The sequence below is a fragment of the Gopherus evgoodei genome, chromosome 11 (genome assembly GCF_007399415.2).
Source record: "Gopherus evgoodei ecotype Sinaloan lineage chromosome 11, rGopEvg1_v1.p, whole genome shotgun sequence".
NCBI classification, from domain to species: Eukaryota; Metazoa; Chordata; order Testudines; family Testudinidae; genus Gopherus; species Gopherus evgoodei.
Genome location: NC_044332.1, coordinates 8,479,005 through 8,505,385, shown reverse-complemented (window position 1 = coordinate 8,505,385; position 26,381 = coordinate 8,479,005). Strand labels below are relative to the sequence as shown.

At 47.3% G+C, this 26,381-nt stretch overlaps 1 protein-coding gene across 2 annotated transcripts in view; it reads left to right on the top strand.

Moving 5' to 3' along the window:
• PCNT (pericentrin) overlaps positions 1–26,381 on the top strand; it is a 276,563-nt gene that overhangs the window by 221,448 nt on the left and 28,734 nt on the right. For both annotated transcript variants that reach the window (XM_030581110.1, XM_030581111.1), the window contains 5 exons: positions 4,794–4,988; positions 5,074–5,247; positions 5,939–6,134; positions 6,889–7,111; positions 8,003–8,153. In XM_030581110.1, coding sequence (XP_030436970.1) covers positions 4,794–4,988; positions 5,074–5,247; positions 5,939–6,134; positions 6,889–7,111; positions 8,003–8,153 — 939 coding nt within the window. The remainder of the gene's footprint in view (positions 1–4,793; positions 4,989–5,073; positions 5,248–5,938; positions 6,135–6,888; positions 7,112–8,002; positions 8,154–26,381) is intronic.

The window sequence follows — 26,381 nt, the reverse complement described above, 5'->3', positions numbered from 1 at the left end:
AAGTCTGAACTCACGATAGAGCTGTCAACCAAGAAGGACTGGTTTGTTGAAACCAAGTTCCCTGTCTCCCCCAAGGAGGTGAGAGGGAGGAGGACAGGAAGGACAGCATTCCTATCACCCACCCACAGGTTCTGCGTATCCCTACGCCATCCTGAGCAGCAGGTATAGGAATCTATGCAAAGTGTTTCTAACTACCATGTAAGAGAGGTTTCAGGGTTAGGTCCTGTGTAGGTAGTTTAGCAACTGCATTGTAGTAGCAAAGTGCCCAAGACACCAAACTTTGTAAATGTACTTGACAACTTGAATATGGTAACTGAGGGTTTGATATCTTCAAATTATGCTTAAGGAAAATGTGCATGCGCTGTGTGACTTTCACAAGGTTTATAATACCAGGCAATATAAGTTGGGGCTTGCAGGGTCTTTATTTGATAAATGTGTCAAACAGGGTGGATCTGTGACATTATGTAGAGATCATGTCTCAGATTTATATATAACAAACTACTTGCCTTTACTTTCAGGGCCCTTATGGCTAGTTATTGTGTGTCTCATATGCTATTGAGGTATCTACTCCTGCCTCCATTCTGCCTACAAAAAAAGTAACAATTGTTAGGCAGCTGGTCTGCTATGACCACTGTCTTTCATGCTAACCGGCATTGTCTCATTGTTTCCTTGTAACACCCTCGTCTGTATCTACCTGTTGTCTCTTGTTTTATTCTTAGATTATAAGTTCTTTGGAACAGGCACAATCTTCTTGTCATGTGTTTGTACAGTGTCTGGTGCAGTGAGGGCTTGGTCCATGACTGGGCTTCTAGGTGCTACCACAATAGCAACAATAGTACTTAAAATATTGACTAGGTGAATGGAGCTCTATAAAAAGATGCATCTCTAGCTTCTAAGAGGTTGAGTGGATGAGGCAATATTGTCCTTGACTTCTGTCTAGAAACTAAAATTTAAGATATTGTTTCAATTAATACGTAGTTTTTTTTCACGTAGGCATATATTTTACATGGCAACGTAGTGTCTTATTGCATATATTTAAAGAGGGTGAATATAAGAGACCAAAATAAAGATTGGTGTGAGAATTTTAACTTCTGATTTTCTTATCCCTAGGCCTTTGATGTTTTAACTTCTATAACTTTTACATATTAAAAATACTAATACAAATATATTCTTCTTTGAGTGACGGTCTCTAAGTGTATTCTACACGTGGGTGCACATGCGTGCCATGCACCTGAATCTGGAAGTGTTTCTTAGCAGTGTCCAATGACCCGCACATTCATATGTTCTCCGTCAAGGGTATAACAGGTAGTGTGCATTAATGCCTCTCCAGTTCCCTCTTACCATTGCATGTCCTGAGTCGGAACCCCTGTTCCTTCATGCTCTTAGCTTTGCTAAGAGAGTGATCTGCTTTGTCTTCATTGTATGTAGCTGTATCAGAGAATCATAGAAGATTAGGGTTGGATAGTGTCTATGGTGTTGTTTCTTTGTAGGTAGATAAATTATGATAGTTTTCCCCCTTTGGGGAGAGTTCTCTCTCCCCCTTTTCCCACCCTGGGGTGATGCCCTGGGTTCTGGGCTTTAAGAACTGTGCCTCTTGCCTGCGCTCATTCTCTGTGAGTGACAAGCACCAGTGTTGACTTTACTGCCTCAGCGAGGAACACACTGTGGCCTATTGTGCCGTTCACACCCCAGAACCAGGAAGCTCGAGAGCTTTGCCTCTGCAGATACCTAATGGAGGAAGCCATGCACTCGAGAGAGCATTTGTATCTGGGACTGGCAGAACCACTGGTGCAAAGACAATCACCAGTGGTGAGCACTCCTCTGAGCACTTCCCAGGCCCCGGATCTGTTGGTTCCAAAGATGATGGACAAGCCCCACCACGAGGATAAAAAAACATGGCCATGGGCATAAGAGCAGATCCTCATCACGGACTGCTCAGAAGCGCAGCACTCCCTTCCTAAGTCAAGCCAGGTCGGAAGAGAGTTTTTGTGCACAGATCCAGCACACAAACTTCTCTGGGTAGAGGGTAACGCCAATTGCAAGTGGGATCCAGCATTACCATGGCTGCCCTGGTATCCATGCTGGCATTGTCACTGGCATGTACAGTGCCTGTCCCACCAGAGCTGCTGCCCCGTGGCTGCCACCTGGGCCCTTCTGGTGTGTCAGGGACTCTGGGATGCCTTGAACCTTTGTAGTCAATGGAGGACCTCCTCTTCCCATATCCCCAGTCTTCTCTCCAGAGTGCTACACACCATCATCCTCCACTCTCTGGTGGACTAACCTCTGCTGCTGCTGACGGAAAAGCCTGTCCCATTAGTGCATTGCACCCCTTTAGTACCAGTGTTCCCCCCATTGCCAGAACCGTCTCCAGAGTCTGAGGGGTTCTCAGAGCTGGAGCTCTCATTTTCTCCTACGCTCTGTTGAAATCCAGGCTGCCTTACTGGTGCCCAGCCTATGATCCTGCAGTGGAGGCTTGGTACTGCTACCTGGGGGGCCCACCACTCCCCAGGGACCCTTCTTTCTGGCAGTACTGGGCACAGCTGCTTGGCACCACTGCTGGCGTCGTATCACCTGTTCTCTGTTCACCTAAGGCTGCCATTGGTCTATGAGGAGGAAGAGGACATGGAGCTGCTATCACCAGTTGCCATGGCTTCCTCCTGGTCACTGGACTAGGCACTTATTCCTCCCTTGCTCTCCCCATTGGATGACTGCTATCAGTACTAGGACTTGCTCCAGAGGGTGGTGATGGCCCTGGGGATCCCACTGTAGGGGGTTTTGGACATACAGCATCAGCTCCTGGACATTCTCTAACTCCAGGGACCCTCTCGGGCAGCTCTCCCCATTGTCAAGGCCATTCTGCAACTGGCGAGGATGGTATGGTACACTCCTGCCTACTATTCCCCCACACCGAAGAGGGCAGAGAGGAGGTATTTTGTTCCTGCTAAAGGGGCAGACATTTTGTTCTCTCTTCCATCTCAAGTCTCTCATGGTCTATGCTGTGGCAGAGCAGGCACACCAGCACCAGCAGAAGTCTATTTCCACCCAGCCCCTCCAAAAGGGCAGCAAAGAGGATGGGCCTGCTAAGCAGGAAAATGTAGTCTTCAGCCAGACTGCAGTTCTGCGTTGCCAGGCTCTGCTAGCCAAATATGAGTTCAATAATTACAACCGATTAGGACAAGCTGTCACCAGACCACCAGCAGCAATTCCAGCCAATGGGAGACGAGGGGTGCTTGGTGGTCAAGGTGGGCTTGACGTGGCTGATATGTCCTCACAATCTCAGGCGTCCAGGGTCGTGGTTCACCGAGTCTCTTGGCTACAATTGTCTAGATTCCCCCAGGGTTCCAAACTACTGTCAAGGACCTCCCCTTTGAACACAAGTTGTTCCTTGAGAAGGCACACAAATCCTCCACCGAAGCCATCCGAGGCACTCAGTGTGGTCTTTGGGGGCTGTCTCACCTTATTCACCCACAGTTGGGGCCAGATCACTGTGGACATTTGAGTACTGAAGATCATCCATCATGGATAAGCCACAGAATTCCTCTCGTTTCTGCCTCATTCTCCACACCCCAAACTTCCCCCAGGGCGCATCCCATCAATGTATTCCCCAACAAGAAGCAGATGCGCTGCACCTCAAGAGGGCCATATAGCCTGTCTGACCTCACTACAGGGGATGAGGCTTCTACTCCCCATATTTCCTCATGCCGGAGAAGGATGGAGGGTGGTGCCCCATTCTAGACCTTCAAGTGCTCAACACCTTCATCAGAAAATCCAAATTCCCTATGGTATCCCCTCTCTCCCCTGTGGATCCTAGTTCATGGCTTTCTACCTTCACAGGACTCAATTGCTGAAGCTCTTCTTGGCCATTGCCAAATGGTCCAAGGGCCAAGCCCTCTCCTCCCAGTGAATCTCCAAAAGAGTCTCAGTGTGCATCCAAGAATGCTACAACCAATCCGCCGTACCCCCACTTGATAGAGTTACCACTCACTTTATGCGAGCATAAGCTGCCATGTCAGCCTCACTAGCAGATGTGTCTCGGCAAGACATCTGTCATGCAGCCACCTGGCACGCCATCCACACCTTCACAATGCACGATGTCATCGCACAAGTGGCAGCTACAGACACAGTGGTTGGCCAGGCTGTTCTGAGGATTGCCCTTCCGTTGGCATCCTTGCACTCACCTCTGCTCTGATCACTGCTCGCGAGTCACCCACATGTAGAATACACATTGGGACCATCACTCGAAGAAGATGACGAGGAGGTTCCTTTCTTGTGTAAGTGGAGGTTCTTTGAAATGTGCAATCCCTATCTGTATTTCAGTCCCTGCCCTCCGTCCTCTCTGCTTCGGACTACATTCTAGGACAGTAAGAGAGAGATTGGAGAGGCGTCAACCCACACTATCTATATAATACCCTTGGCTGGGAACATGAGGGGACACAACGCACCATGCTGGTTAATGGGCATTGGTGTATGGTACTCATGCGCACCCACATGTGGAATATATATAGGGACCACATATCTCAAAGAAGCTCCAGTTACAGGTGAGTAACCTCTTCTTAACTTGGAATCTATATTATACTTTTTTCTGTTTCATCTTGGTTTTTTTTGTTTGTTTAAAGTTAATAGTGCAGACAACTCTTTCTGCTAGAAAACACTCTGAATATAAGATCATGTTTTTATGTTTAAACTTAATTTACAGAAACATGAATTCCAATTTGTTTTCTGGATCTTTTAGCATTTTAGATTCTGTTGATACTGTAACATCAGTTTATACAAAATGTTTTGTCCCTGTTCAGTCTGTGCTGAAGATGGTGTATGAGGACAGCCGCAGAATACTGGCTTTGTCAGAACATCCCTTTCCTCTTAGTGATCAAAAAAGCATTCAGCAGTCTGCAGCGGCTGAGGGATGGCGAAAAGAAGGACTAATCTTGCTGGATGCAATACAGTCATTGAGAGATTACCTTAGCAAAGTGGAAGATAGAGGAGACAAGGTATCCAGGATAAAGTGTGTTGTACCTCCCTTAAAATACCTGGGTTTTTTGTTTAGTTGCTAATAAATTTTCTCTGTTCTTGTAGGAATCTTCAGATACTTCTTTTGACTGGCGAGGAGAACTTCTCCAGGCAGTTCAGAGTGTGCTAGAGAAGGAGCGGAACATGTTTCAAATTGACTTGCAGTCTCACCTTTGCAATCCTGGTTCTGGGGATGAAGGTTCATTAGTGGAAAAACTGGAACATATTGTGAAACGACAAGTAAGACCGCCTTGGAGTATTAACACTTACATATCAGCCACTTTCTTTCCCTGGGTTTAGAGGTCATGGTTGTGGGCATAGTGCACGAATGCTTCCCCCATTTTCCAGTCTCATCTCTTATGTTCTTAAATCTAGTACTGCAATCTAAACAAGCTAAGAGCCATGGGTTTTTATACAGGCTTTGTTCTGGCTGCCATTTTTCTCTACATTTCATTGAGATCTGCTGATTGTAGTGTTTATCAGCCAATCAGTTGGTCTTCAGGAGATTGTGATCGTGGGAATGAAGTGCTTCACATGAAAGCAGACAACATCTACTCCTAGTTACACAAATGTTTCTTTGGCAAAATTCATAGCTGAATTAGTCCTGATGTGACTTTGGATAACTTCACACTAATAGGTTAGCATCAGGCCAGAGAGTTTGCAATAACTATCACCCTATTAGGGAAACCAATAAAGTGCATTCTTTTACTTAATTAAATATTTGAGAGTTAATAAAATGGGGTCTGAGTTTGATCATCTTAAATTACTTGTCTTCATTGTTTCAATAAAATTTGACCTACTATATAGGGGAGCATGACCTGTGGTAATCTCTAGGATTTATATTGTGGGAAGAATTGGGCTATGTGTAGGATTTTAATATTACTTACAAGTAACCCCCCTAATGTCTGCAATGGGCTTGGTCTGTTTTCAGGAAGAACAGCAGCGGACCGTTTTAGAGCACCTTCTGTCTTCTGATAGGAACAGCTTACTTTCTGAAATACAGGACCTTCGAGCTCAGCTACGAATGACACATCTTCAAAACCAGGAGAAGCTGCAGCAGCTACAGGAAACTCTTACAAATGCAGAGGATCGTGGGAGTAAACAAGAACACCAACTTCGGAGGAAGGGTAGCACCTAGGAAACACTTTCAATCTGCTCTTCCACTCTCTCTCTCTCACACACACAAAAAAGAGGGGGAGAGGCGGAAAGTGCAGTAAAAATGATGAGAAATGAATTCTGACATCAGATATCATTTTGTGAACTCATTTAGGGTTCTTGTGGGGATGGAAGTGCAGATTGTCAAAATAGTGGTGGTTTAGAAAAGGCTGTATTTGAAAAGTTTAAAATAAAAATAGAGGTGAATTATCTTTGATTTATCTTAAGCAAAGATGACATTCGGGGGGCGACTTAAATGTCAAGGAATGTATGAAGGTAGAAAGCTTAAGAATAGTGAGCAACCACTAGGGGTTTTCAGAAAAGTCTCCATACTGGTGTGTATATCTGTGTATATTGGTAAATGGAAATGTTAGTAAGTGGGTTATAGAAGCAGTAGATACGTGGCTGCTTGCAATTATTGTTTTATCAAAATAGTTGAAAGCCAAAGAGGAGCCATTTTTTTGATGAACCAATCAAAGCCAAAAAGAATGGGAAAGCTGAGTGAGAGACTAACAGTAAAACAGGAGTTATATAATCCTTTAAAATGTTTTTTATTTAAACATATTTAAAACTATGTTTGAAAAGTTGAGTTATTTATTAGCAGAGAATTGGGAAGAACAGTAGTAGCCATGGTCTATGTATTTGTCTGTACTTTTAAACCCATATAATTGGGAACAGAGTTGTTAAATATATTATAATACAAATGGGCTTTGTTTGTTTTCCCAGTTGAATTATTAGAATATAAACTTCAGCAGGAAAAAACCATAGCTAATGACTTGCAGAATTCTCTAAGTGAGGAACAGGAGAGGGCCTCTGAGATGCATGAACTCCTGAAGCAGGAGCGATCTGTAGTATCGGACTTGAAATCAGAGCTTTCTGAAAGCAAAGAAGAGAATGAAAGTCTACAAACATTCCTGCAAAAGCTTCAGAGGGAAATACTCCAGCTTCGGTAAGGAGTACTTTTTTGAGAGCTACGTTAACAATCTGTAGTGAATTTATGTTTGTTAAATCCAGAAATGGATTGGAATCCTCTGACATGCAAGGGTAATGAAGAACTGGTAACTTCTGCCAATCTGTACAGAAGTAAAGTTTAATGAAGTAATTTACTTTGAATGTTTACTGGCTGCTAATTTGTTGTTGATTTTTGCTCAGTGGTGCAAACTTGAAAATTTTACTGATGAGGTTGGGAGTTGCAGCTGATGATATAATGCCTCTGCCCATACAATGTATATCTTGGTGAGACTAGAATTCCTTCTAGGCTTTGACCTTGCTGACCTTCTACTTTGCCTCTGATACTACTTCCAGCTCTTATTCATTCCTTCCCCAATGGCCCTAGTCTGTCTGATAGAGCCAGGCAACTTCTCTTGGCAAAGTTAGTGGCTTGGTCATCATGGCTTGGGCCTGTTTTCTCTCTCCCCTGTAGTCCTTGTGCACACTAGTGGATTTTTTTCCTCCCATATAGCACCAGGGTTCCTCTGCCACAAGGGAAGGTAGCTTATCCTATTTATCAACAGCTGCTATGATTTCTAGTTCTGCTGAGGATAGCTGACTGCTCCCTTTTCAGAAGTTAAAATAAGAAGGGGGTTAACTTTAAAGGCACAGCTAAAGAGCAAAAATTAAAAAGAGAGCACAGTAGGCCAAGTAACAAAGTTATAAAATGTATCCCACTTGTGTTGAGTGGAGTCGCAAAGTGACTTAATTGCTCCTGCTTCACTGGAAAAAGAAAGGTTAAAAAGAGTGAATAAAAGATTTCTTTCCAAAACAATATTTAAAAACAAAAAGGATGATCCATTCTGAACTGAGCTAAAAGTATGATTTGTAACTTTGCTGAATGTTGCAGTTCTGAACTGGAAAATAAAGAAAAAGATCTGACAGTTGCACTCCAAGACCTACAGAATGAACATTCGAAACAGAAAGAGTTACGAAATATATTTGAAGAACAACACCTTCAGCAAAAGCTAAGAGAGGATGAAAAGACAAAAGCATTAGAGGTAACATGCTGCATGTTAATGAGATCCTTAGAGCTAATCTCATAAGTAGACTGACTTGTATTAACAAAATGTCTTTTGCACTTCTTTCCCCACACAGTTTTTTCCTATTTTTAAATCTCTGATAACCCTTTTCTTCTCTTGTTTGTTCAATCCCAGTGATTCTGGAGGACTTGCTCAAAATTGAAAGTTTTAAAATGTCATTTTTAATTGCACCCACATCTGTGTTCCCTCTTTTACAAAAACAAGCAACTTCTTGTGCCTTTTTTGTTGTTTTAAGAGAGACTTGTATTTAAGATAGTTTTTTACTTTCACTTGATCCTGCCATAAAGTTTAATTTCACGATTTGTAACTGCTCCCCCCGAGTTCCTAAACAAGCATGCTGTGTACTGTAAACACATACTACATGATCATTTAGGATTATGAGTGGAAAGCACTGTCAGAGGTTGGATGAGAATCAAGTAATTGGAAAGTTTCCAATAGAATACATATTACACAAGTCAGCTGAACTGCTTTTTGTTTCTGTTCTCTTTTTTCTAAGTTAAATTTAAAATAATCAGTGATTTTTATTATATCAAGTTGGGTTATGAATCAGTCCATGTACAATGATTATTTGTGTGACTAGATGGAGAAAAATTCAGTCAGGCTGTCGCTTGCTACCTCTACCTGGAAACTTGTTGCAGAACTTGTTGAACAAAACAAAACCAACCAACCAAAACTATTTTCTTAGCCTTGTCACAAATGTTGACTATGTTCTGGCTTGAAAAAGAGTTACTCTACAAGCTAGAAACAAATGGCAGCAGAATGTGACTTCTGGTAACTCCCCCATCTTAGGGTATGTCTACACTACAGCCTATGTCGGCATAAGTTCTGTTGCTCAGGGATGTGAATTAGCCCTCTCACCCCCCCGCAGCACGTTATAAGTTGCACCAGCACAAGTGCTGGTGTGGACAGTGCTATGTTGGTGGGAGAGCTGCTTCACTGTCATAGCTACTTCCACTTGGCAGGGCCGAAGTAATTAGGCCAACGGGAGACCTCTCTCCTGTCGGCTTAGAGCAGGTGCATTAGAGAACTTACAGCACCGCTGTAAACTCTCTGTTGTAGTCATGCCCTTAGCCTGCATGTGATCAGCCATTGTAATTACCTATGTGTCACGTGTCTTTTTTGCAGCCCAGAGTCTCCCATAAGGACATCTGGGCTGCTCTTCTCTCTCTGCTACTCAAGACTTGGTGCCATGCTCCCTCTGCTTTTGCTGGCTGCCAGATTCTCCACCTTCACAGCAGTATAGTGGCAGTTTCTTTTGTTCCCACCGTTTCTCCTTCTATTTTAACATTTCTGCTTAGTTTTTTGGGCAGTGGGAAGCAGTATTCTCCCTCCCCCCTGGGTCAGTTAACCCCTTGGGGTGAATCCTCTCCAAGCCTCTGTTGCAGTATCTCCCTTCCAGCTCCTCTGTCTCACAGAGGAATGACAGAGCTGCCAAGAAAATACTGGGTCAACCCCAAGGAGTGTTCTGTATGTGGGAAAGCCCTCCCAGACTTGGCAGATGGTACATTGTATTCAGCCTGCGCCCAGCCTTCCAGACCTAACTCCATTCAGTCCCGGGGCTGTGAGTCGGACGGGCAGATGGGATCCCATACCCACCAAGACATCCAGGACTCCAATGGGGGGAAAATGGACCAGGAACTCCAGTGCAGATTGAAGAAAACCCTGACTACTTGATTTATGGGGAAGTCCCAGGGGACCGAGGCAGAACAAAGGTCCCCCTGGGCTCTCCAAGTCTTAAAGTGGGTTCTCAGCACCCTGGGGAAAGAAGCAGGGCTTCTAATCAGCCCCCTTCCTTCCCTAAGCTAATTAGGAGGGCTCTGACAATGAGTTCCTCTTTTCCTGCTCCCAGTGGGAGTGGGACCCAGCGAGTGAGGATTCTGAGATGGACCTCTTGAATGGGCTCCAGATCCTAGGGAAAGCTAGCTGCAAGAGACCACACCAAAGCCACAGCAGAACTTCTGTGCTCTCAGAGCACACTAAAAAAGTTAAATCTAAAGGGCTAAACAGGGAAGGAAAAAGCACACAGAATCTAGGAGTTATCTTCTGACTCCTCTGACTCCTCCCCCTACTCTGAGCAGGTGCTATGCCAAGTTTACAGGCTCCCTCCTTTTTGGAGGAAAGCTGAATAAGGTTCTGGCTGACAGTGCAGCAAAATCCAAGCAGTCTGTCTCCTCCCCGGTAAGGTCCCTGAGGAGAGAATAGTAGACTGTTTTTTGACAGAGATGCTCCTCATCCTCACAGAGGTACCAGCAAAGGGATAACAGATTTCCCAAGGGACAACAGTGGAATTGTCGTGAAAGTTCAGAGTGACCTCAGCCCCACCCAAAATGCTCTTTGACAAAGATTGCACAGGCCTCTGCCCAAACCTGAAGCTACAGGGCAGGAGTTTCCATTTCCTAGAGAAATGGTTTTCATCGACCACAGACAAGTGTGTCAGGGAAATAGTCAGCCACAGATACTCCTTCGAGCTGCAGGCTCCACCTCATGTGTTCTTCACCCAGCTCCAATGACCTCATAAAACACAATCTGATCCACAATGAAACTTCTGGATATGGGAGTGTTAGAGAGCGTTTGAGACGGGGTCCCCGGGATGCAACCTGAACTGTGGAGATGCTGAGCCCTCCAAACCCACCAGCCTGGGTTGTCCTTCACACAGTGACGCTCATGTCAAGCTACAAACTTCTGGCAGGCACTGTGTTCACACAGCATCCACAGGCAGGGAAACACCCAGCTGATTTACAGGAATGATCTCCCAACCACTCAGGAACCAACAATAGAGGCTCCAGCCACTTCCCTCCGAGCTTTTCAGCCTTGCACCCCAGAGATGTACTGTCTTACACTGTTCATGGTTCCCTTGGACAGGGTAAACTCATTAGTCAGTTGGCCACTCCCTCAGTGTGGAATGAACATACACTACCCCTTGTAACCTGAGCTGAGATTTCACAAGCACTTCAATCCAAAACCACAATGTTTTTAGGTGAAATATAAAACAAATTTATTAACCTACAGAAAGATAGATTTTAAGTGATTGTAAGTAGAGTCATAGAGATCAAAGTTGTGTTGGCTAGCTCAGCTGGGTAGAGTGTGGTGCTAATAATACCAAGGTTGTGGGTTCAAGCCCTATGCTGGTCACTTGACAGTCCTAGGAAAGTGGTGTGTCTCCCTTTTAATTATATTCAAGGATTCTGTTCTGTGATTCAAATCAGATAAGAATGCCACCTTGGCTAAATATCAGAGTCACAGAGGCCAGTAGAGGCAAAAAGACATCCTTCAAAATTTGAAGTCAAATCTTAATGAGGCTACTAGGAAGGTGCACAAACTGGCAGTTAAGTATAATAAGACAGGCCAAGAAAGAATTAGTTAAGGATGCAAAAACCCAGGTTTGTGAGTTCAATCCTTGAGGGGGCCATTTAGTGATCTGGAGCAAAAAAAAAAAATCTGTCTGGGGATTGGTCCTGCTTTGAGAAGGGGTTGGACTAGATGACCTCCTGAGGTCACTTCCAACCCTGATATTCTATGATTCTACCTAAAAAACAAAAATAAATTTGCAGTCTAGTTCTAACTTAAACAGACTAAGCAGAATTTGAATGAAGCAGTGTCTCACTCAAACATATGGTACGAGCAGGTTACAGTTCCTCAGTACACAGACTGGACCACCTTCCAGCCTGGGACCACTCTTCCCTGGTTCAGAGTCTTCCAGATGTTGAGATTGGGGGAGAGGCCAAGTGATACCTTCTTTGAGCTGCTAGAAACATCCTTCTGTAACAAGGGGGTCAGTCAATCCCCATTGGTCAAGCAGTCGCCATTGTGTATGTGCCTTCTGTAAGGAGCCTTTATAGTGGATTGTTTTCTTCATGGGCCATTAATGCTGTCTGGTCTCTCCTTTGTTGCAACTGAAAGCTGCCTGTGAACGTTCCCAACCTCACAACATATTTCAGTAACACATCTAGCAATATGTAATAGTTTCACATACAATGATAGCACACACAATCCAACAGGATGTTAATGTTCAACAGATCAAGACTTTTAAAATACCACCTCACAAGGTATGCTTTGTACAGAACATATCATAATCATATCAAAGTGATGAATATGGGGGTTCCAGGGTGCTGCTTTGAGGTACAAATGTCAGTGTTCCCTCAAAAGAGAGGTTCTCTGGGTTCTATTCCATTTTCTTCATTGTACAGAAGCACATGAGGATTAGCAGAGCCATTCTTGATTCAAAAGACTGAACAAGTGGATGAAGAAAACAAAAGTTTCATATGGGGACCCTGGCCTCTAAGGTGTTATTTCTGTCATGTCTGTCTTGTCACTTCAGTTGATCTAGCAGATGCATATCTCCATATCCCCATGAGACCATACTACCACAGACTACAGAGGTTCGCCCACAGCAGGAAACATTATGAGTACTAAACACTCTTGTTTGGCCTGTCTTTGGCCTCCAGGGTTTTCATAAAGATGCTGCTGGTGGTAATAGCGAGACTCAGGTTGCTGAGAAATCATCTGTACCAGTTCCTGGACTACATTCTGATCAGCGGTCCATTGCAGTCAGCAGCGCTTGGGTGTCATTTCAGATGTTGAATCTCCTCCAGGCAAACAGTTTCATCATCAGTGCCAAGAAGAGTTCTCTGGTTCCATCCAGGAATTTATTTTCTTGCTCAGCCGCAGAAGGTCTACCATAGCACTATGTCTCCAGCTGATAGGACTCCTGGTGTCTTGCATAGGGATTACTGCACAGGCACAATTACACATCAGAAGTCTTCAAGCCTTCATACTAAAGGTGTGAGACCATTCCCTGGAACATAGGTGTTCAACTTTGTACAGTGGTGGTCAACCCACAACAGTGTCTGCAAAGGCATGCCTATCTGCCTTCCAAAACCTTTAGTCCTCCCAGCCAATGCCATTGTGGAGGGCTGGGGAGCTCACTTGACCCAAACAGCCCAGAGCCTCAGGAACAAGGAGAAAAGGGTCACAGCATACATGTCCTAGAGCTGAGAGAGGTCGAACTAGCTCTGCAAAGGTTCCGGCCCACCCTAAGGGAGAAACACATCGTGGTTCAATCAGACAATACAACTACAGTCTAAGGGGGAGCAAGGAATCCTGCAATACATGTGGAAGCAAAGGAAATGAAGAATTCTTCTTCAAGTGATTGCTCATATCCATTCCAGGTAGGTGTGCGCGCCGTGCGTGCACGTTTGCCGGAAACTTTTTTACCCTAGCAACTCCAGTGGGCCGGCAGGTCGCCCCCTAGAGTGGTGCCACTATGGCACTAGATATATACCCCTGCCGGCCCGCCCGCTCCTCAGTTCCTTCTTACCGCCGTGTCGGTTGCTGGAATTGTGGAGTGCGTCGTGCTGTCCTCCACGTACCTAGCTCTCCTGTACTCTGTTCATAGTCGTAGTTGTAAATAGTTTTATAGATAGTTTGAAGTAGTATATTAGTTAGTTGTTTATTATATATAGTTGTTTAACTTGTTCGCGGGTGGGCTGTTGCCCTCCCGGCGCCTGGCACCGGGCTCATGCCTGGTTCGCCGGGCTTCAAGCAGTGCTCGGCATGCAAGAAGCCGATGCCAACTAGCGATCCCCACGACGCGTGCCTCAAGTGCCTAGGGGGAATCGCACATCAGTGAGAAGTGTCGTATATGCAAGGCCTTTAAGCCTCGCACAAAGAAGGAGAGGGATCAAAGACTCCACGCTCTCCTAATGGAAGTGGCACTGACTCCGGCACCGGCGGCGCAACCGGCCACTTCTACTCCGGCACCGGACCGCGTCGGCACTGGCAAGACTCCTCGGCACCGTCCATCCCCGGCACCGGGAGCAGATCCAAGACCCTCGACATCTGCAACACCATCGAGGCAGACTCGAGTGGAACGCCCGGAATCTACCTTGGCCGCGGCACCGCCTGCAGGGCTGTTGTCGACTCTGGGTCCGGAAGGTCCGTCGAGTCCAGCCCCTCCTAGCTCCCCCTTGAGATCAGGGGTCGAGCTGTTAGTCCCATCTACGCCGGAGACCTTTGCCTCGGCATGGGACTTGATAGCGCTCACGGAGCCATCGCAGCCTCAGACCACGGCACCCCCTGGACGGGTAACCTCCAGAGGCAAACCGATGCTGAGAGCACTGTCTCCGGAGTACCGGCACCGATTGCCCCAGAGACGGGAACACTCGCGCTTGGGGCGCCGCTCGCAGTCCCGGCACCGTTGTCCCCGGCGGTACCGGTCGCACTCGCGGCGCTGATCAGCATCTGCACGGTCCCGGTCTGGCTCCTCTTACCACCGGCACCGAGACTCTAGGAGCCGTTCACCTCGGCGTTCAGCTCCTCGGTCGACCTCCTGGCACCAAGCCGGTGGTAGGTCCTGATCCCGGTCGGCCTCCCAACACCGCGTCGGTGGCAGGTCCCGGTCCCCACTGCCATCCCGGCACCGCGCTGAACGAAGTTTGCGGTCCCGCTCTCGGCACCGACCTCGAGGCAGATCCCGATCTGGATCCCGGCACCAACTACCACGCCATTCCCGGTCCCGATCCCGGCACCGATCCTCGGCACCGAGGAGAGCGTCGGCGTCGGCATATAGAGAGGTCTATCAAACTGGCTCAGCGCCTCCGTGGCCTTCAAGGGAACCATCCATGTCCTCTCAGGCAGAGAGCGCCTATGCATTGGGCCAGGACAGACGCTCGGCCCTGTTTCAGGACCCTCCACCTCAGGAACGAGGGCCTCAACAGTGGGGGTTTTGGACCCCATGGGCGTACCGCCAAGCCCAGGGTCCACAACATATTACTCCCCACCCTGCGGCGGAACGCAGGCCACCTGAGGCAATGGTGTCTAGACCCCCTTCCTCCCTGGAAGCAGAAGACAGGTCCAGCCACCAGGACCCAGAGCTCCCTCCAGTGACGGAGGTGCAGCCTCAGACAGAACCCCCCGTGGATGCTCTGTTGCCGGGGATTTCCTCGTCGTCTTCCCCGGATGAGGCAGTGGCGGGTACCTCGTCCTCCAGCCCTCCCCCTCTAGATCTTAGGGCACACCAGGACCTCCTCCGACGAGTGGCACAGAACCTGGACATTCAAGCAGAGGAGGTCTCTGAAATCGAGGACCTGGTGGTGAGCATCCTCTCCGCCGATGCCCCCACCAGAGTGGCCCTGCCTTTTATCAAGACTATTCAGGCCAACGCCGCTACTATCTGGCAGTCACCAGCCTCCATCCCTCCGACCGCTCGAGGAGTGGAAAGGAAGTATATGGCCCCCTCGAAGGGCTATGAGTACCTGCACGTTCACCCGACACCCTATTCCCTTGTGGTCCAGTCGGTGAACGACAGGGAGCGCCACAGTCAAGAGGCCCCGGCACCCAAGTCGAAGGAGGCGAGACGGATGGACCTCCTGGGCCGCAAGGTCTATTCAGCGGGGGCGCTAAGCTCAGGGTCTCGAACCAGCAGGCCCTCCTTAGCCGCTACTCCTTTAACTCTTGGGTAGCGGCGGGAAAATTTGCAGAGCTGTTACCACAGGATGCCTGCCAGGAGTTTACCACCATCCTGGATGAGGGCAAAAAGGTAGCGAGGACCTCGCTACAAGCCTCCTTAGATGCTGCGGACTCGGCCGCTCGGACCCTTGCCTGAGGGCTTACGATGCGCCGAATTTCCTGGCTTCAGGTCTCTGGCCTTCCGCCAGAGCTCCAGCATACTATCCAGGACCTCCCCTTCGAAGGCCAGGGCCTGTTTTCCGCTAAAACAGACCCCAGACTAAAGGACCTTAAAGACAATAGGGTCATAATACGGTCCTTGGGGATGCATACGCCTGCGACACAGCGCAGGCCATTCCGGCAGCAGAACCAACAACAGCAGCGTCGCCTGTATCCTCAGTTCCGTCCGCGGCAGGACCTCACCAGGCCCGCGGCAGGAACAACTGACGCAGACAGTCGGGTGGCCAAACGGGGCAAAACCAAGGCTCCGCCAAGGCCCCTCCTGGACCCAAGCCTTCATTTTGAAGGTGCGCCCGAGGGCGCAGTACCAGTTTCCCCTCCGGATCCTTCCCCGCAGTTCTCCAACCGTCTTTCATTTTTCCTCCCGGCGTGGACCCAAATAACATCAGACCGTTGGGTCTTGCATACTGTGCAGGCCGGTTATCGCCTGCAGTTTTCATCGCCCCCCCCCTCCATCCTCTTCCCTCTTTAGGGACCCCTCTCACGAGCAATTCCTCCGTCAGGAGGTGCACACGCTCCTCGTCAAGGGAGCCATAGAGGAGGTTCCAGAGAGCGAGAAGGGCAAGGGGTTTTATTCCCGCTACTTTCTAATCCCCAAGTCCAAGGGGGGCCTCAGGCCTATCCTCGACCTGCGGGAACTCAACAAGTATATGGTGAAGTTGAAGTTCCGTATGGTATCCCTTGGAACCATCATCCCATCCTTGGATCCCGGAGACTGGTATGCCGCCCTCGACATGCAGGACGCTTACTTCCATATCGCCATATTCCCCCAGCACAGGCGTTTCCTCCGCTTTGTGGTCGACCGCCAACATTATCAATTTGCGGTCCTCCCATTTGGCCTCTCTACGGCCCCGAGGGTGTTCACGAAATGCATGGCAGTCGTCGTCGCACACCTCTGGCGCTGCCGCATTCACATGTTCCCCTACCTCGACGACTGGCTGATCCGGGGCACATCGGAGCTGCAGGTCTGCGACCACGTCCGCAGGATCAGCAGCCTCTTTGCTGCCCTAGGCCTCGTGATCAACATGGACAAGTCTACTCTGCTCCCCATGCAGAGGATAGAGTTCATCGGGGCCGTTCTGGACTCTATCCTAGCCAGAGCCTTGCTACCCTTACCCAGGTTCCAGTCGCTGTCGGCTATCATTCTGCGCTTGCAGGTGGCCCCGCTGACCTCTCTAAGAACATGTCTGGCCCTCCTGGGCCATATGGCGGCCTGTACGTTCGCGACAGCGTACGCCCGACTCCGCATGAGGCCTCTTCAATCTTGGCTCATTGCGCGGTACCGGCCAGCCAGACATTCGTTGGACACAGTTGTCACCATTCTCCAAAGGGTACTGGACTCCCTTCGGTGGTGGCTGGACCAGTCCATAGTCTGTGCGGGGCTCCCGTTTCATCCATCCCAACCTTCGGCATCCCTGACTACGGACGCCTCAGATCTGGGCTGGGGGGCGCACTGCGGCACCCAAAGAACTCAAAGCTTGTGGACCCCTCCGGAGCTGGGCCTCCACATCAACATACGGGAGTTGAGAGCGGTCCGTCTTGCTTGTCAAGCGTTCGTCCATCACCTTCAGGGTCGTTGTGTCGCGGTGTTCACCGACAGCACGATGTCCATGTTCTACATCAACAAGCAGGGCGGCACCAGGTCCTCTCCCCTATGTCTCGAGGCGATGTGTCTCTGGGAGTTTTGCATAGCCCATGCCGTTCACCTTTCCGCCTCCTATCTCCCGAGAGTACGAAACACTCTAGCGGATCGACTGAGCAGGTCCTTCCGCTCGCACGAGTGGTCCCTCCGTCCAGACGTCACCCTCTCACTCTTCCAGAGGTGGGGTCGTCCCCGGATGGACCTCTTCGCGTCCAGGGACAACAGGAAATGTCGAACTTTCTGCTCCTTTCAGGGTCGGGATCCCGGGTCTATAGCGGATGCCTTCCTGATCCCATGGGCGACCCACCTGTTTTACGCGTTCCCTCCCGTTCCGCTGATACACAGGGTTCTTCTCAAGGTGCGCAGAGACAGAGCTCGGGTGATTCTCATAGCTCCAGCGTGGGCCAGACAACATTGGTACCCCATGTTGCTGGACTTCTCAGTAGCCAACCCAGTTGCCCTGCCCCTACATCCGGACCTGATCACCCAGGACCACGGCAGGCTCTGTCACCCGGACCTTCCGTCTCTGCACCTTACGGCATGGCTCCTGCGTGGTTGACAGGCTCCGAGCTACGCTGCTCTATCCCGGTTCGGGAGGTTCTCCTGGGCAGTAGAAAGCCTTCCACCAGGGCTACTTACTCGGCTAAGTGGAAGCGTTTCTCCTGTTGGTGTTCGGAGAAAGGTCTTCTCCCTATGGAGATTCCCATCACCACTATTCTAGACTACATCTGGTCCCTCAAGGCCCAGGGTCTGGCGTTGTCGTCCCTCCGGGTCCACCTAGCAGCTATCTCCGTGTTTCATCCTGGAGTGGACGGATGTTCCATCTTCTCCCACCCTATGATGGTGAGATTCCTGAAGGGACTGGAGCATCTCTATCCACAGATCCGCCCTCCTGCCCCTTCATGGGATCTCAACCTGGTCCTAACTCGGCTCATGGGTCCTCCATTCGAGCCGTTAGCTACTTGCTCCCTGCTCTGTCTCTCATGGAAGACCGCCTTCCTAGTGGCCATCACCTCGGCTAGACGAGTGTCAGAACTACGGGCCCTCACAGTAGATCCCCCGTATACGGTCTTCCATAAAGACAAGGTGCAGCTGAGACCATACCCTGCCTTCCTTCCCAACGTGGTCTCAGCTTTCCACATTAACCAGGAGATCTTCCTCCCCGTCTTTTTCCCAAAGCCCCATTCGTCCCGCAGGGAGCAACAGCTCCACTCGCTAGATGTCCGTCGGGCGCTAGCATTTTATGTGGACAGGACCAAACCGTTCCGCAAGTCCCCCCAGTTATTTGTGGCAGTAGCGGACCGGGTCAAGGGGCTACCGATTTCCTCGCAGAGGATATCTTCCTGGGTTACCTCCTGTATCAGGACCTGTTATGACCTGGCCCATGTTCCGACGGGCCGTGTGACTGCTCACTCCACCAGAGCACAGGCATCATCACTGGCTTTCCTTGCCCGCGTGCCAATCCAAGAGGTTTGTAGGGTGACGACCTGGTCATCGGTCCACACATTCGCTTCCCATTACGCCCTGGTTCAGCAGTCCAGAAATGATGCGGCCTTTGGCTCTGCAGTGCTCCAGGCCGCGACTTCTCACTCCGACCCCACCGCCTAGGTAAGGCTTGGGATTCACCTACCTGGAATGGATATGAGCAATCACTCGAAGAAGAAAAGACAGTTACTCACCGTTGTAACTGTTGTTCTTCGAGATGTGTTGCTCATATCCATTCCGCACCCGCCCTCCTTCCCCACTGTCGGAGTAGCCGGCAAGAAGGAACTGAGGAGCGGGCGGGCCGGCAGGGGTATATATCTAGTGCCATAGTGGCGCCACTCTAGGGGGCGACCTGCCGGCCCACTGGAGTTGCTAGGGTAAAAAAGTTTCCGGCAAACGTGCACGCGCGGCGTGCACACCTACCTGGAATGGATATGAGGAACTCATCTCGAAGAACAACAGTTACAATGGTGAGTAACCGTCTTTTCAGTGGAACGGTTCTCCTTTCCTTTGGAGCAGTCCACATCAAAGGTGACCTGAACCAAAAGGTAAAGTGGCTCCACAGGTACAAGGTCAGCAACTACGGTGGTACCTGACTCGGAAGATTTTTTACCTCATTGTTCACACATTCAGCCACCTTTCAGCTGACCTGTTTGTAAATCATATGAACAAAAAGAGGCTGAAATACTGCATAAGTGGGGCATACCCCACATCCATGGGGAGAGATGCCTAATTGTACAGTTGGCTGCAGGGCATACTTTATGAATTTCCACTACTGGGGAAGGTGGTCCTGAAAATAAGACAAGAACAGGCAGTGGCAATACTGATAACTCCTCATTGGCTGACAAGAGCCAAGGTCTCTGACCATATAGAGCTGATATTGAAGCCCCCCACTCCTGCTTCCATGGAGACCGGACATCCTTCTGCAAGGTCCTTTTCTTCATCCAAACCCCAAATGGTGTCAGTTTCAACTAACAGCCTAGCTGTTGAAAGGGAGGTACTAGAAGGTCTCAGTCTTTCTTGCAAAGTCATTAAGACATTGCTATCTAGAAGAGTATCAGCATGTCATAAACAGGTAGTTAAGGGTTAATATCTCTTTTACCTGTAAAGGGTTAACAAACAGGGAACCAAACACCTGACCAGAGGACCAATCAGGAGACAAGATACTTTCAAATCTTGGTGGAGGGAAGCCTTTGTTTATGTTTTTTGGGTTTGGCTTTGTTCTCTCTGGGTCCTGGAAGGGACTAGACGTGCAACCAGGTTTCTTGCCAATCTCCCTGCTACAGTCTCTCATATATTCAGAATAGTGAGCATTTAGTAAGAAAGGTGGTTATAGTCTTTTGATTTGTTTTCTGTATTTGCAAATGTGCAGTTTGCTAGAAGTATTTTGAATTGTATTTTTGCTGGGGGGAGGCTTCTTTCTAGTGTCTATAAGCTGACAGACCCTGTAACTTTAACCATCTAAATTGCAGAGATAACTTTTACTTTTTTTTTTCTTTTTATAAAAGTTTTTCTTTTAAGACCTGTCTGATTTTTCCCCTTGTTGAGGCTCAAGGGAATTGAGTCTGTACTTAACAGGGAAGGGGATGGGAGGGGAGAAGGGTGGAATCCCTTTGTTTTAGATTCACGGAGCTTGAATCTGTTTATCTCTCTAGGAGCCCAGGGAGGGAACACCTGGAGAGGAGGAGAAGGTGGGGGAACAAACCTAATTTCTCTGTGTTGTGATTCAAGGAGTTTGAATCACAGTGACCTTCCAGGGTAACCCAGGGAGGGAAATCCTAGGAGAGGCACGGGTGAGGGAAAGAGTTTACTTTCCTTGTGTTAAGATCCATGGGGTCTGGGTCTTGGGGGTCCCCAGGGAAGGTTTTAGGGGGACCAGACTGTATCAGGCACTGGCATTCCTGATTGGTGGCAGCTTATCAGATCTAAGCAGGTAATTAAGCTTAGAGGAATTCATGCTGGTATCCCAACTTTTGGACTCTAAGGTTCAGATTGGGGAAAGATACTATGACACAGCACTAAAACCATAATTCACTGTCTGGTCCAGATTCAACAACTGGTGCCAAGAGCACAATGCAAATCCCAGAAATTTGGGATTTCCAGCCATTCTGGACCTTTTGCAAGAAAATGTAGACAGAAGCCTTCCACCAGTACCATTGCAAATCCAGCGTCCGCTCAGAGGATACATCTGTGTTGGGTTCCCCCTGGGGTACCACCTGGAACTGAGGTACAGCTGAGCCCTCTGTCTCACCAATCTGGGTTCCCGCTTGCACTGAGACATTGACAAGCTGCAAAATCCTCCAAGCTTGCACTCACACCAACATCCACAGGCAGGGGCTGCACCGAGCTGTGTTCATGTATGCTCTGGCCAGCCACTCATGAACTCGCAATGGAGAGGCTGCAGACAAAATTCTCCCCAGCCTAGGACCCCAGAGTTGTACTGTCTTGCCCTGATCAAAAACGTGACCAGTATGAATTTATTACCTGGTCCTCCACTTCTACCAAAGTAAGTGGGCGTGTGTCAACTTTTGTTATTGAGTTGAGATTTTTTCCCCAAGCACTTCAAGCAGCCCACAATGTTTTAGGTAAAAAGTATAAAACAAATCTATTCACTACAGAAAGATAGCTTCTGAAGGATTATAAGTGACAGCAAACAAATCAAAGCAGATTACCTGCAGTATTTGAATCAAGCATTATCTCACCCAGTTAGATAGTACAAACAGGTTAGGCTTCCTTCTTTCCTGCCTGGGACCAGCACTTCACCTTAGTTCAGTCTTTTTCTTCCAGTACTTTCATGTGTGGTGTTGTGGGGAGAGTGAGGGCCAGCCATGATGTCACTTCCCCCTTTTATATCTTCTTCCAACTTGCTGAAAAGCTCTTTTGCTGTTACCTGGGTCAAACAGTTCCCATTGTGTAGTACTATCTCTGAGATATTTCTAATGTACATATTCCTGGAGTAATCCTTGTGCTTGTGTGCATTTCCTCAGTACACCCCAGACAATACAGGTAGCCAGATTCATTTGAACAGTCCAATTAATCAGCCCGTTGGTCGAGCCACTGTTCCCAAAATGGGGCCTTCCACTAGTTTTGAGGGGTCTAACAAGCTATCCCTCTGAGCCTCTGACTTCAGTGTCAATCTTTTATTTATCCATTAAGACTTGTTTCTTAGTACTTGTCATGTCTGCCAGGCAAGTATCAGAGCTGGGCAGCATTATCGATGCAAGAGCTTTAGTGCATGTTCCGTAAGGACAGGACAGTGCTCTGGACACCAAAATCCTTTCTTCCCGAGGTAAATTCCTACTTCCACACTGCCCAAGAGATTGTGCTTACTTCATCCAAAACCCCAGCAGCCCCCCGTCAGTGGTCTTAGAGCAGGAAAAATCAGCAAAGGACCAGCTCTGTGAGGAACTTGAGATTGAACACTCCCTCGGTGAGGCCGCACACCCAGTCAGGACGGTCTTCAAATGTTTGCTTCAGGGTAGTTTAGATTTGCTGGGTGTCTGGGCAACAAAATGGCAGATGAAAATTCAATGTTGATAAATGTACAATAATGCACATTGGAAAACATAATGCCAACTCTACATGCAAACTAATGGGGTCTAAATTAACTGTTACCACTTAAGAAAGAGATCTTGGAGTCATCATGAATAGTTCTCTGAAACATCCTTTAAATGTGTAGCAGCAATCAAAATAGCCAACACAATGTTAGGAACTATTAGGAAAGGGATAGATAATAGAAAATAACATAATGTCACTATGTAAACGCATGGTATGCCAACACCTGGAATACTGTGTGCATTTCTGGTCACCCCACCTCAACAAGGATATATTAGAATTGGAAAAAGTAGAGAGAAACAATAAAACGATTAAGGATATGGAGCAATTTTCATACAAGGAGAAATTAATAAGACTGGGACTGTTCAGCTTAGAAAAGAAACGATTAAGGGGGATATGATAGAGGTCTGTAAAGTCATGAAGGGTCTGGAGAAAGTGAATAGGGAAGTGTTATTTTTCCCTCACATAGTGCAAGAACCAGGGGTCACCCAATGAAATTAAGAGGCAGCAGATTTAAAACAAACATAAAGAAGTACTATGGAACTCATTGCCAGGGGATGTTGTGAAGGCCAAAAGTATAACTGGGTTCAGAAAAGAATTAGATAAGTTCATGGAGGATAGGTCTCTCAATGGCTGTTAGCCAAGATGGTGAATGATGCAACCACATGCTTTGGGGGTTCCTGAACCTCTTACTTCGAGAAACTGGGATGAGAGAATAGTGCAGAGATCAGTCAATAAGTTACCCTGTTCCGTTGATTCTCTCTGAAGCATCTGGCATTGATCCCTGTTGGAAGACAGGATACTAGGCTAGATGAACCATTGGTCTGACCCAATATGGTCATTCTTACGTTCTTATGCTGAGGGGTGGACAAATAGATCAAATGTTCTGAAGCGTAATGTTCAGTCCCCCTTCACCATCAGTTACGAAAATGTCAGATGTATCCAACAGTGGACAGGGAGCCCATTTAGCTCAGTTTACAATCTGAGGTCACTGGGCTTTTTAAGAAAAGAGCTTGCACATCTGTGTGTGGGAATATAGCTAACGGAATGACTGTCAGAAGATGATTCCTCCCTCATATAAAGGGGAAAGTTGTTCAAGTGGAGACTGACAATATAACCACTACATATTATGTGAACCAACAAAGGAGACTGCATTCTTTCCACTAATATGCTGATGTGGTCAGATTAGGGGACTCAGGGGCATTCTTCTCGAGATCTCCATTTAGCAGGAGAGAGCAATAGGCTATCGGCATAACAGGAACAGTTCTCAGATTCACAAGTGATCCATGAAGGATCAAGTAGCCCAGGATATCTTCTTGCGTTGGGTCAGTCAGTGTAGACCTGTCTGCTACGAGATTCAACAAAAAAGTGTCCTTTCTCCTGTTCAAGAACACTCAGTCCATCTTGGATACCTTCTTTCTACACTTGGGATAGGGCCTTCTGGATATGCTTCTCCCTTTGCATTAATTGAAGAAGCAGTCAAGATGATTTGTCAGAACATGGCAGAAATGATATTGATTGCCCCAGCTTGGCCAAGAGAATGGTGGCATACAAACCTGCTTCACCTGTCAGACAGGCTTTACATGAGTCTTCCTCTGTGTGCAGATCTCTTGTCACGGCAACAAGGCAACATCCTTCATCTGGAACCACAGTGCATTCACCATGAGAGACTGAGCTATCAGACTTTAATTAGTCTCGTTCCTTGTTGGAACAGAATGTATTGCTTAATATTACAAAACTGTCTCCTTTTAAAAGTGTTACTGTTTAAAAGGGGCTGAATTTGTTGCTTGGATGCATGGACAATCTGATTCTCCAATTTCAGCTTCCACACCCTGTATTTTGGAATATTTAATATACTTAAAATCTGAAGGGCCGTCTAATTCTTCTTTAAAAGTTCTCTTAGCAGCTATTTCAGGTTACTGTGTTTTAGTAAATGGTACAGTATATTGCTGTTTGTACATGATTCTGTTAAAAGGTTTATAAAGGTCCCTAATCTCCTTTAAGGGATCCAGTCCCATCTTTGAATCTAAATTTGGTTTTACGTGTGCCTGAGGTCACCTTTTCAGCCCCTGGCAAAATGTTTATTTTATTTATCAACTAAAATGGTCTTCGTTATTGCTATGACATCAGACAAAAGGGTGAGAGAATTGCACACCCTGAGGGCTAACTTGTCATTTATGATTTTACATGAAGATAAGGTGGTTCTTAGACCTAACCGATGGTTTTTACCAAAAATAGTGTCTGATTTTCCTATCAGACAACTAATTTACCAGGTTTTTCCCCAGAAACCTCATGATAATAAGTGGGAGTCTGCAGGTATTTCTAATTAAAAACCCATGGTGGGCCCATGTCAGCTGACTCAGGCTTACAGAGCTCAAGCTCGGGCTGCAGCCTGAGCCCCGAAGTCTACATTGCAATTAAACAACCCTGCAGCCTGAGCCTTGTGAGCCTGAGTCAGCTGGCAGGGTCAGCCGCATGTGTCTAATTGCAGTGTAGACATAGCCTGTGTTACATAATTTAGATGCTGGAAGGATTCTCGCATGTTACTGAAATAGAACCAATAGTTGAAGGAAGTCATTTAGATTGTTTGTTTCTTATACTAAGAATTATATGGGTCATAGTGCTCCTGCTCAGACTGTTTCCAGAGGGGTTAAACAGTGCATAGGTCAGTGTTACAAATTAGCAGAAATTCCTGTGCCTTCTGTGGTACAGTCTCGTTCTTCTAGAGCAGTAGCAGCATCTTTTGCTTATCTTAAACATGTTCCTATTAGTGAAATTTGCAAGGCTGTTACCTGGAAGATAGGATACACATTCACTAAACATTATTTTCTGAATGTAGCTTCTAGACTGGATACCAAATTTGGCAGAGTGGTGGTGATTTAATTAGGACTTTGTTCCACCTCCTGGGTTTTCAGCACTGCTTGTCAAACTACCTATAAGTAGGAATATGCAGAGCCACTCGAAGAAATGGAGGTTATTTTTTTGTAACCAGGATTCTTCAAGATGACTCTGCATATTCACATTTCCTACCACCTTCCCCACTTTCTGAGAGTGTTATTATGGTCTCTCTGGGTTAGCGGTGGAAGGAACTGAGGAAGTAGAGGACACTGTGTCCCCTTATGTAATCTCACCCATGGAACATTCAAAAATACTGAGAAGAGGGCTAGGAGGCGGCATGCACGTGCTCCAACGGGCACTGCTTGGAAAAGGTTCTACTGTTAGGCATCACCAGGTGGTACAGTCTTCATAGGTGGAAATATGTGGAGCCACTCAAAGAACTCTGGTTGTAAGAACCTTCCTGTCTTAAAAACAAAGTATGCACATGTAAATAACAGTTCACCAATTCTCCTTCTTTGTCCCAGTAAGTGACTGAAAGAATTGTCAAATCTAGAACAGAGGCATTCTGCTCCCATTTGTTTCAGGTTTACATTAGAGCATCTAGTCTATAATGGTACTGTCTTGGTGTAGCTAGACACAACTTGTTGAGATATAAAAGTCAGCACTTGTCTGTAATTAGTTCCTCCTACTTCCTCCCCAGTTAGCAGGAGTTGTTGCTTGTTAATTGCTGCTGCAGAATATTCTTCCTTTTCTCTTAGAAATAATTGTCTTCTGTATTTGTGTAAATAAGTGATTGCTTCTGGTAAGCCTGAGTCAAATTAGAAAAACCCGGGAAGTGCCTCTCAAAAACAATACTCACTTGTTTTTCCTCAGTAAGTCACCTTATATGTATAGCTCATATGTTTTTAATTCCATCTTGTCTGAGTTTCCTTTTGGATCTGTCTCTTTATTTATATTCTTTTCGGGGAGGGGGTGGTGGG